We start from the raw sequence: 10,739 nt of genomic DNA, 5'->3' as shown, positions 1-10,739 counted from the left end.
TTGTTGTTGTTAAAGATTTTATTTATTTGACAGAGACACAGCGGGAGAGGGAACACAAGCAGGGGGAGTGGGAGAGAGAGAAGCGGGCTTCCTGCTGAGCAGGGAGCCTGATACCGGACTCAGTCCCAGGACCCCTGGATCATGACCTGAGCCGAAGGCAGACGCTTAACGACTGAGCCACCCAGGTGCCCTGAGCCATTAGTTTCTTTTTTTTTTTTTAAATTTACTTATTTGAGAGAGAGAATGAGAGAGAGCACATGAGAGGGGGGAGGGTCAGAGGGAGAAGCAGACTCCCTGCCGAGCAGGGAGCCCGATGCGGGACTCGATCCAGGGACTCCAGGATCATGACCTGAGCCGAAGGCAGTCGCCCAACCAACTGAGCCACCCAGGCGCCCGAGCCATTAGTTTCTACACGATGCCTACTGATAGGTGATTTCCAGCCTTTCTCCAGGGACAGTGATGGCCCTGGGGGCATCTGAAGCCCATGCTTGAGACAAGTGGAGAAGAGCTAGCTTGCATGGCTTTAGGCAGCCTCAGACACCTGCCCCACAGCCAGGCCTTCTGTGGGTGTGAGATGCGCTGGGCTTGACAACCTCTGTCTTTGATGCCCCTCTGGTTCTTGGGAGGGTAGAGGAGTGGGGGCTGCTCTTGGGCCATCCAGGAACAGGTGAGTGTTGAAACAGCCTATGGTGGCCAGAATACTTAAAAAACAAACGACCTATTGGGTGATCTTGAGTGGTCTAACATGCATATAATTGGAGTCCCACAAAATTGGGATGGAGGGAGGCAGAAAACCATCTGAGTAATGGCTGAGGTTTTTCCAGATATGAAATATGTAAGCCCACAGACCTGTGAAGCTCAGCAGACACAGAAGAAGCACTAATTAGCTTTCAGAACTGTAAGAAAATAAATTTCTGTTGTTTAAGCCACTGTGTGTGCTCTTCTGTTATATAGCCCTAGAAGACCAACACCAACCATTAAAGAAATTTTACTAACTGTAGAGGGCTAAGCACTCAAGTTAAAAGGCAGAGACTGTCACACTGAATGAAAAAGCACAAGCCAGCTATGTTGTCCATGAGAAATTTTAAATGTAAAAATACAGACAGGATAAAAGTACAAGTTTAGAAAAATATATAACAAAAACAATCATAAGAAAGCAAAAGTACTGTCTCAATATCAAAGTAGGTTTCAGGAAAAGGAACGGTACTAGAAATAAAGAGATTTAATAACAGTAATGTGTATGCACCTAATAACAGCTTCAGAATATGGAAAAAAATGTGCAGCTGGAGAGGGAATTCGATAAATACACAAAGTGGGAGATTTCAACATTGTCTCAGCAACTGCAGACAAAATCTTGAGCCAGCTTGAAGTAACGGGCATTTATGGGACACTTCACCTCATTCTTTTCAAGAGCTTATGGACCATTTACTAAGCCCACGTGCGGGGTCAGGAGATGGTCTCGAGAAATTCAAAGGATTGAAGCCAGACTATTCTCTAACCACAATGGAATTAAATTAGAAATCAGTAACTAAAAGAGATAGAAAATCCCAAATATTTGGAAATTGAACAATACACTTCTAAATAAACAATGGTCAAAAATGGAAGTACAAGGGAAATGTTTCAAGCTAAACGAAAACAATGAGATAAGAGTTTGTGGGATGTAGCTAAAGCAGTGCTTACAAAAATGGTTGCAGGCTTACATGTTAATGCTGTAAATCAGGTTTCAAACCAGTGATCTAAGTGTCCACCTTAAGAAACCTAAAACCAAAGTAGAAGGAAGGAAATAACCAGATAAAAGAGTACAAGTCAAATGCTGTAGGAGGCTTAACGGAGAAGATCAGTAAAACGAGAAGTTGATGCTTTGAGAAAATTAACAAGCCTCTGGTCTGATCAAGAAAGAAAGAAAACCTACCACAGGCATAGAAAAGGTGCGTCGCCTCAGGTCCTGCAGACATAAGCCGGCTGTCCAGCCTGGTCACCAGCCTGCTGCCCTGGTGTGGTCAGCCTGAGTCCACCATCCCGCCCCTTCTCTGCATCCGCCCACTCCCACTGCCCCGCTTGCGGATCCTTACATCCTGCCGCACCCACCTGCCAACGCTGCTGCTCCGTGTTCGCACTCCGTTTCCTGCCGTGGCCGCGCATCCGTCTGCTCAGAGGCGTGAGACCACAGAGCCGGTATAAGGAGGGAATGTCCCGGGCTGCTCGCCAGCATGCCGCAGCACAGACAAACAAACGCCCTGAAAGACACAGTTGCCATCTAGGTGGTCGAGGAAAGAAGTGGGGAATTTAGATAGCCCTGTATCTGTTTTAGAAATTGAATTTGAAATCTAAAGCTTTTCCAGAAGAAAGCTCTAGGCTCAGATGGCTTCCCGGTGAATTTTATCAAAAAGTGAAGAAAGCAGTAACAACCTAACACAAATACGCAGACATTAGAGGAGGAGGGACTACTTTGCAACTCCTTTTATAAGGTCAGCATGACCTTGATAGCAAAACCAGACAGGACGTTACAGGAAAAGGACATTCAGATCCGTTTCCCTCACACACAGAAAATACTTAACACACTAGTATTAAGTTGAATCTAGTGATAAAAGGATGTTGCATCATGATCAGAAAACCGGCAGAGGGTGATGGGCCTGTGGCTGGAGGGGATACAGTGTCCAGAGGGTTTTCTAGGGGTAGTAGGAAGTGGCGTTTAAATGCCACGGGAGGGGCCAGTGTGGGGGGAGGCCTTACTCTCCTCTGGGAGTCCTGGGAGCTCCTGCACACCCTTGCTCAGTGGGGGCTGTCCACATGCTGTCCTTGTCTGGTGTGAGAGGCTGTGGGTCCAGACACCGGGTCTTTCTTAGGTTGTATAAGGTACGTTTGGGACGTAGAAATCCTCTTTTCCGCAAAACCCGACTTTCTCTTCTTGAAGCGACCTTATGCTAACTTGGCAGTCTGGGGGAGATAATGGCTTTGTTCGGCCCGGAGCCCAGCCCCTGCACCGAGTGCCCTTGACGCCGCGTGGTGTCGGGGCTGAAGGGGATGGAGGACGTGCCTTCTCCTTGTTTGGACGATAGCCCGTCCCAAGAGGGTCAGGAGATGACCCCTCTGTTGCTTCACGGCTGCCGAGAAGCTCGACCAAGAACTTTGGAGCCAGGAGACAGTGCTGAGTTCATTTACCCTCCTGAGTAGTTGGTTGGCAGAGCAGGTGCTGGGGTGGGCTCCGCGGTGGTCCCACTAACCGGGGCCCGAAATCCACACCCTGGCAGGACTCTGAGCACAGGTCTGCGTGTGATTGGTCCACACGGCCCTTGTGCCTGGTCAGGGGAGCCTTCAGTTAGGTCCAGTAACGGTCAGTGTTCCAGACACTCAGGGCTCACAGCCTTCTTTCCAAGGGACGTGTGGTCAGCAGGCGGCCTCCAACTGCCAGCCCCTCAGAGCCCGCCTGGAGTCCACAGGTCTGGGGGCTGTTGGGGGCACCCGAGCTCATCTCCCTCGGCCCCACTGCCCCTCCTTCCTTAAGTGTGCATCCCAGGTGTGCACCCTGATACCTGTCTGCACGCCAGACACCGGGCCAGGTTCTGGGGGACCCTGCCGGTCCCACAGAGTGCGGAGCCACATGAGAACCATGGGAGGGCTGATGGCTCATGGGGAGGGACGCCACAAGTCACGCAGAGTGAAGGCAGAGTCCCCCTGAGGCCTGTGCACGCCACAGGGCGTGGATGGCCCGCCCTGCGCCTCAGCCCAGTGCTCTGGCTGTTCCTAGGAGGGGCTGGAGCATTCCCGACTCGGGCTGAGCTGCCCTCCCCACGAGCCCCGTCCCCACTTCTCCCAGCCGCTCCCTGTGTTCTGCTTGGCAGCCCCCTCGGCCGGAGGTGTCGCTCTGTGGGCGCTGGCCCCGGAGGCAAGGTGTGCGGGTGGAGTGGGTGGTCTGGCACCGACCGGCTCTTTAAGGGCGGGCGACATCACAAGGCTGCGGAAGGCCGGACAGCCGTGGAACTCCGGGGCCTTGGGCTGTTTCTGGAGCGCCTGCGGGCTCTGGATTTCCACCTCCATGGGGCCGCAGGCCCACACGTGAGCACCTGAAGACGTGGCCATGGCCGAGGGCAGCGAGCTGATGAACAGGCTCATGAGTGAGAACGCAGACCTGAAGAAGCAGGTGCGCCTCATGAAGGAGAACCAGATGCTGAAGCGTCTGCTCAGTGAGAGCTGCCAGGAGCGCTGTGGTCTCGGGAGCCGAGACCTCCTCTTCACCAAGGTGCCCACCTACCCCGAGGACTGCTCGCCTGGGAGTGCAGGTGAGGCCAGGGGCCTGGGCAGCCGGGTCCAGCTGGCTGCGGGGCTCCCGGGAGCCAAGGGAGCCCGCAGGGCGCAGGCAGGGCCTGGCCTGCTGACGCCAATGCTCTCGGGCCCGCTTCCGTCCCTCAGGTCTGAGTAAACCAAGACCCGGTTCCCCATTCTGCTGTGTGTCCTCAGGTAAGGCCCTTCTCTCTGGGCCACTAAGTCCACACTTGGAAAACGGGGTGGGGGGTTAGCCCCCCCAGCAGTGGCTGCCACCCACCAGCCCCCCGCATGGAGCTCATGGGTGCAAAGCCCTGTGAGCAAGCATGTCCCTGGGGTCCTTCATGGCACCTGGACTCCTTCAGCCTCCAGGGGGACCTTGAAGAGGGAGCTCAGGACAAGCAGAGGGCGGCGGTGGGGGGGTGGAGGTGGTTGGGGGGATGGTGGGAAGAGGACAATGACGCCCAGAGGGGCAGCTGGAGAAACCCCTAGTCCCTACCAGTCCTGAGCTCCCACCAGCTGCCAAGGCACATGCTTGTCACCAGAAACTTGCTGAGGAGCACTGGCCTCACAGGGCCTTGTCCCCTGTGTGACATCCCACAGCGGGGGGCCAGGGCTGCCTTTTTGGGCCACCGGGGATGCCCTTATGCGGTGGCTGCCAAAGGCACTTGTCCCCAAGCCTTATTGGCTCTGTGACTCCTGCCAAGAGTCACAAACGCAGTGTGGCTCCATTGTCCTTTGGAGAATCGGGTCAGTCTGGGGCCTCCTCCAGGGGCTCAGAGCTACCCCTGCGTCCGCAGTGGCAGGAGCCCTGGGGCCTTCCCACCTCCCCGTCCCTCCGGCACCTCGTCGGGAGAGGTGCAGACTCTCACTGAAGCCAGCTTGCTCCTAGGGGGACCCTGGTCGGGGCCCAAGTCAGGGTGGCGTCTCTGGGATGGCAGCCGGCACCCCTGTGTGTCGCCACCAGCAAGCCCAGACTTTGCAGGACACCAGGCTTAGCAGGAGCTCCAGCCCCTGGCCAGCCTAAGGCCACCAAGCCTTGCACAGAGAGGCCTGGATTCCCTGCTGCAGGGTGTGGGCCAGGGTCAGCGAGGCCCTGGCCATCCTTGGGGAGGGGCCAGCTCCACTGCGGTCAGGGCCACCGCTGTGCCCGGGGCTCTGGAACGCTGCCTGCAGGACTAGCCCTGGCCCTCAGCCTTCTTTGGGGACTGAAGTTTGGAACTACTCTTGCACAGTGGCAGGAGTTTGTGAACCAAAGGGAGCTCCCCCTGCAACAGCTCACGTTTCTCACAGTCCCTTAGCATCTGCCTTCAAAGCAGGATGTGCTTTAAGACCCGTTTTCTTTGTTCAACAACATGTACTCATGGCAAACTTAAAAATACCCCAGGAGGATGTAACGTACCAGGCCGGGCCCCAGCTCCTGGCCCCATTCCCAAAGTCAGCCACTGTCAACGTTTTCCCGGGTCTCCCTCTGAAATGTGTGGTGGATATGTTCATGTGCCCGTCCCAGGGGGTCGTTTGGGTTTCCCTAAGCGGGGTTGAGCTGTTGTGCATGTTGATGGCCCCCACCGTTCCCCCCCACGGCAGCCAGGGCAGGGCAGACCTGCCGCAGGGGTCACGGCGGGAAACCCTTGGGTCAAGGGCCGGGTGCTGTTAAACTCTTGAGATAGAAGCTGCTGGACGCGCTCCGCCAGGCTGTGGCCTCGGACCCTGCCGGCCCCTGCACCTTCGCGACCCCAGGGCCACACACAGCCGCGCTCCGGGGGAGGGTCCCGGGCTGCTAAGTTTCTCAGTGTGTTCTGTTCTGAGTCTACAACCACACTGTGTACCAAGGGCCATTTTAAACGAGATCGACAGTGTGTGTGTACTTGTTAATTTTGCCTTTGTCTTTGCCCTTGGAACTCTCAGAACCCTGGCATCGGCAGCCAGCGGGTGGACCTGGGGGCGGGGGGCACGCAGGCTGGGCACTGGGAGGACCCTTCTAGTCCTTTCTAAAGAACAAGAAAAATCGAGAACGAGCTTGTCGTGTTCAGTTTCCGTGACCCCGGTCCAGCCGGGATGGGGTGCCCTCGGCTGGGGCCCTCGGCCTGCTCCGCCCAGAGGCCTCGCAGCCCTGGGCTCCGGCTGGCTGCCCTGGCGTCTGCTGGGATGGGGCTTCGCTTAGGATCTCGGGACTCGGTTCCTATGTGAGTTCCGGTTTTGGTTTTCTGTCTGTGGGTTTTCTGTGTGGGGATTTGACATCAGAGTTGTGACCGGTTTATAACCTCGATCAAGCATCTTTTCATTTTTTTCAACCTTGTTCATGTGGCATAGGGATTAAGAATCATTTGGAATCTGAAAGAACTTGCTGTGAAGAGCATAATGGTTTTGTAACTTCTAGATTTTTCTTCTTTGCTTATTGGTCCATTTAGATTTTCCGCTTCTTACTGAGTCATTTAAAAACACCTTTGCGCGAGAGCTCTCCCATGACTGCGATCTTGGTGACCGGGCGGCAACTCTCACCTCTTCCTGGTCTTTCTGATGTTGCTTTTCTCATTCCCAGTTTCATCTCCCCATGTTTTCTGTTGCCCAGAGTCACTGTCCGCAGCTTTGCGGTCTTGTTGATGTTTCGTGGAGCTGCTTCCAGGGTATTCCTGCTGTCATTTCCGCTGTTTCTAGATTTTCTGTTTCTTAGGAGCTCCTCTTCATGTCTTGATCTGAATGCTTAATTTTTTGATGATTTTTAAAAAGTAATTAAAGCATTTAAATCACTAATTTCAATCCAAATACAGTTATAAATGTACTGATGTACATTTGTGTTCTGATTTAAATGCACATAGTGTTCTGATTTTCATTATTTCTCAATAATCATTTTTTCATTTCTTCCTTGATGTGATCATTATTTGGGGGAATGCTTTTACTTCTGAGGGATGGAATTTTGTGCCGATGCTTGTTATTCATGTATAGTTTCATTAAAATGTAGCCTGCAAATGTACCTACTTTTTGGACTTGACTGAAGATTAAACATTTTTGTTTTTTTAATGTTATCACAACTCTCCTGAAGGCTTGTGAGTAACAGAAGGGAATCACAGCTCACTAAATAGGAACAAGACAAAGCCCAAACCCAGCTGAGCACAAAGAAGTCCCTCTGGCACAGGCCCTTGCCCTCTGTGGGGAGGCCGCCTGCCCTCAGGAGGTCTGAGCCCCGAGCCCTGGGGCAGCCAGAGGTGCTCTTGTGTGCATTCGTGGTGAGCTCTGGAAGGGTGCTCCGTGGGCCATGTCTGGGCTGGTCAGGACACTGTGAGGCCCCTCAGCAGGCCCACGGGAATGGCCATTTTGGCCAAGTGGGCAGACAGGAGGGCAAGACACATCCTGATGGCTGTTCTTTTTTTTTTTTTTTTAAAGATTTTATTTATTTATTTGAGACAGAGAGAACGAGAGACAGAGAGCATGAGAGGGGGGAGGGTCAGAGGGAGAAGCAGGCTCCCCGCCGAGCAGGGAGCCCGATGCGGGACTCGATCCTGGGACTCCAGGATCGTGACCTGAGCCTAAGGCAGTCGCTTAACCGACTGAGCCACCCAGGCGCCCAGTGATGGCTGTTCTTTTTTTGAACCTTTTTTTTCCTAGGAAAACATTGCTGGAGGTAGATTTGTTGGTTCCCAAGGAGGTATATTTTAGGATATAATTTTTCATTTTTTAAAAAGTTTTATTTATTTAAGTAATCTCTACCCCAACAACCCTGAGATCAAGAATTGCATGCTCCTCCAACCGAGCCAGCCAGGCGCCCCTATAATTTTTCTTTCTTTTTTTTTTATTTATTTATTCATGAGAGACAGAGAGAGAGAGAGAGGCAGAGGGAGAAGCAGGCTCCCAAGGAGCAGAGAGCCCGATGCGGGACTCGATCCCAGGACCCTGGGATCATGACCTGAGCTGAAGGCAGACGCTTAACCATCTGAGCCACCCAGGCGCCCCGCCCCTATAATTTTTCATTATAACTCTTAAAAAACACTATTTTTCAAGTATATATTTGCCTTATTGCTAAGAGAACAAGTTTGTCCTATGGGAACAGAAAAGGATTATTTTAAATCACAAAAAGAATAAGTTAAAGTTGATTACATTGTAATTTGAAAAATTCTGCATGACAAGTCACTACAAAAGAGATTAAAATATAGGCAAGGCACCCAATGGAAGAAGACATTTACAACACTTTTCATCAACAAGGAATTAGTATGCAGGAGACAAAAAGAGCTGCTACAAATAATTTTCAAGACTGCTCACCTCCCCCCGCCCCCCCCGCACTCTCCCCCAAAATCCTAAAACGAGCAGAGAAAAGGCAAAGATAAATCACCTAAAGAAAACCTGAGGGGCTAATAAGCATATATGACAGGATGTTCAGTGTCCCTGGGGATTAGGGAAAAGCCATGTGATGTCATCAGCTTGGCCTGTGCTTACCTAGGACCGGGGCAGCTGCTGGAATGTTCTATATTCTACTAATGTAGATCACAGAGAAAGTTCGACAGGCACACACCTGAGCCCGGTATATGGTGGAGGGTGCTCACTGTGAGCAAGGAGGCACGTTATGGGATGCTGATTATAGCTTTGCTTTTTCAAGGAAACCAGGAATTATCCTCATGTCTATCAACAGAGCAACGGATATGAACATTGCTCTGTGTGTGTGTGTGTGTGGGTGTGTGTATCACACATGTGGCATGAAACGGTTAAATGTATCAGGTAAGCTACCCGACAACTCAACATGGATAAATTCCCAAAAAAGATAACACTGCAGAAAAAGGTATGTGGCAGAATAAAACATGTATAGGATGATACCATTTATGTAAAAATTTACAAGCATATACAAGTCCCTTGGTACTGTGTGTGGGGGCATGGGCGGGTAGGAAGCGCATGGAGGCAGGCACGCTTGCCTTGCTCATGAACGTGAGGCTGGTGGCGTCCTTGGATGGGGTGGGCACCCACAGTGCCATTTTCTGTAGAGGGAGGAGGAAAGCTCTGAAGCACAGGGTGGGGTATCACAGCCTGACGCTGGGCATGCAGGTGTTCTTCAGTAATCTCTCCCTCCTTAGGGATGTTTCAGGAACACAGCCTGACTTCCCCTCCCTCCCCATGCCAGTTGCAGACTTTGGAAGGTTCTCCAGCGCCCCCGATGCACCCTCTCAGCTGCAGACGTCCTCCCTGGAGGACCTGCTGTGCTCGCACGCCCCCATCTCCAGTGAGGACGACGCCTCCCCTGGCTGTGCAACCTCCACCCAGGTGCCCTTCAAGGCTTTCCTCAGTCCCCTCGAGCTGCGTGTACCCCGAGGCACTGACAGGAAGCTGTCCCCACTCCTGAGCCCCTTGCAGGACCCGCTGGCGGACAAGACCCTGCTGGAGCCCAGGGAGATGGTCCGGCCCAAGAAAGTGTGCTTCTCGGAGAGCAGCCTGCCCTCTGGGGACAGGACCAGGAGGAGCTACTACCTTAACGGTATGGCCCAGCGGGGGTGGGCACCAGGGTGGGCACCAGGGTGGGCACCAGGGTGTGGTGGCGGGCAGCCGGGGAGGGTGGCCTGGTGGCCAGCTGGCCAAAGCGTCTCCATTTTCCAGCAGAGGGAAGAGAGTGTGGCTGGGAGGCCAGGGTCTGGGGCTCTTCTCTTAAAATTTTTTGCCTATTAAAAAAAATTGAGTTGCTTATCTTCTTATGATCCAGTTGTCAGAGTTCTTCATATATTCTGCACACAACCTTTTCTGGGCAAATGTTTTGCAAATGTGGTCCCCCAATCTGTGGCTTTTCCATTTGCATAAGTGTTCTTTAAAGAGCAAAACGGTTTCATTTGATGAAGTCCAGTTTATTGATTTTTTTTCTTTTATGTAGTTCATGCTTTTTGTGTGCGATTTAAGAAATCTTTGTCACACTGAAGGTCACAAAGATTCTCTCCTGTGTGTTCTTCTAGAAGTTTTATGGGTTTAGGTTTTACATTTAGGTCTCTGATCAATTTCAAGTCAGGTTTTGTACGTGGTATGAGATTCACATTAGATGGCTACTTCTTCCAGAATCAGTGTTCAGAAAGATTATTTTTTCTCCATTGAATTGCCTTGACACTTTTATCCATATATGGATAAGTGTATTTCTGGATCCTCCATGCTATTCTATTTATCTGTCTGTGTTGATTCCAATGCACAGTGTCTCGATTACTGTAGCTTTAAAGTAAGACTGTTAATCAGGTGGTCTACGTTCTTCAACTTTGCTCTCCTCTTTCAAAGTTGTTCTGGCTATTGTAGGTCCTTTGCATTTCCATATGAATTTTAGAATCAACTTGTCTTTTGTTTTATTTTATTTTATTTTATCTTATTTTATTTTTTTGACAGAGAGAGACACAGCGAGAGAGGGAACACAAGCAGGGGGAGTGGGAGAGGGAGAAGCAGGCTTCCCGCTGAGCAGGGAGCCCAATGCGGGGCTCGATCCCAGGACCCCGGGATCATGACCTGAGCTGAAGGCAGACGCT

General features: G+C 51.8%; 1 protein-coding gene across 1 annotated transcript; it reads left to right on the top strand.

Annotated features, from left to right (window-relative positions):
* Positions 1 to 24: 24 nt before the first annotated feature.
* LOC102737640 (speriolin-like protein) lies at positions 25 to 9,721 on the top strand (the record flags this gene model as incomplete). The annotated part of the gene is made up of 2 exons (XM_006748298.3): positions 25 to 4,280; positions 9,371 to 9,721. Coding segments are annotated over exons 1-2 (553 nt in total), but the record flags the coding sequence as incomplete, so codon positions are not given.
* Between the last annotated feature and the right edge of the window lie 1,018 nt (positions 9,722 to 10,739).

Source organism: Leptonychotes weddellii, unplaced genomic scaffold (assembly GCF_054177405.1).
Source record: "Leptonychotes weddellii isolate Sample4059 unplaced genomic scaffold, ASM5417740v2 HiC_scaffold_4305, whole genome shotgun sequence".
Classification (NCBI taxonomy): domain Eukaryota; kingdom Metazoa; phylum Chordata; class Mammalia; order Carnivora; family Phocidae; genus Leptonychotes; species Leptonychotes weddellii.
Note: the sequence above shows the minus strand (reverse complement) of the source record. Positions and strands in the feature narration are given on the sequence as shown.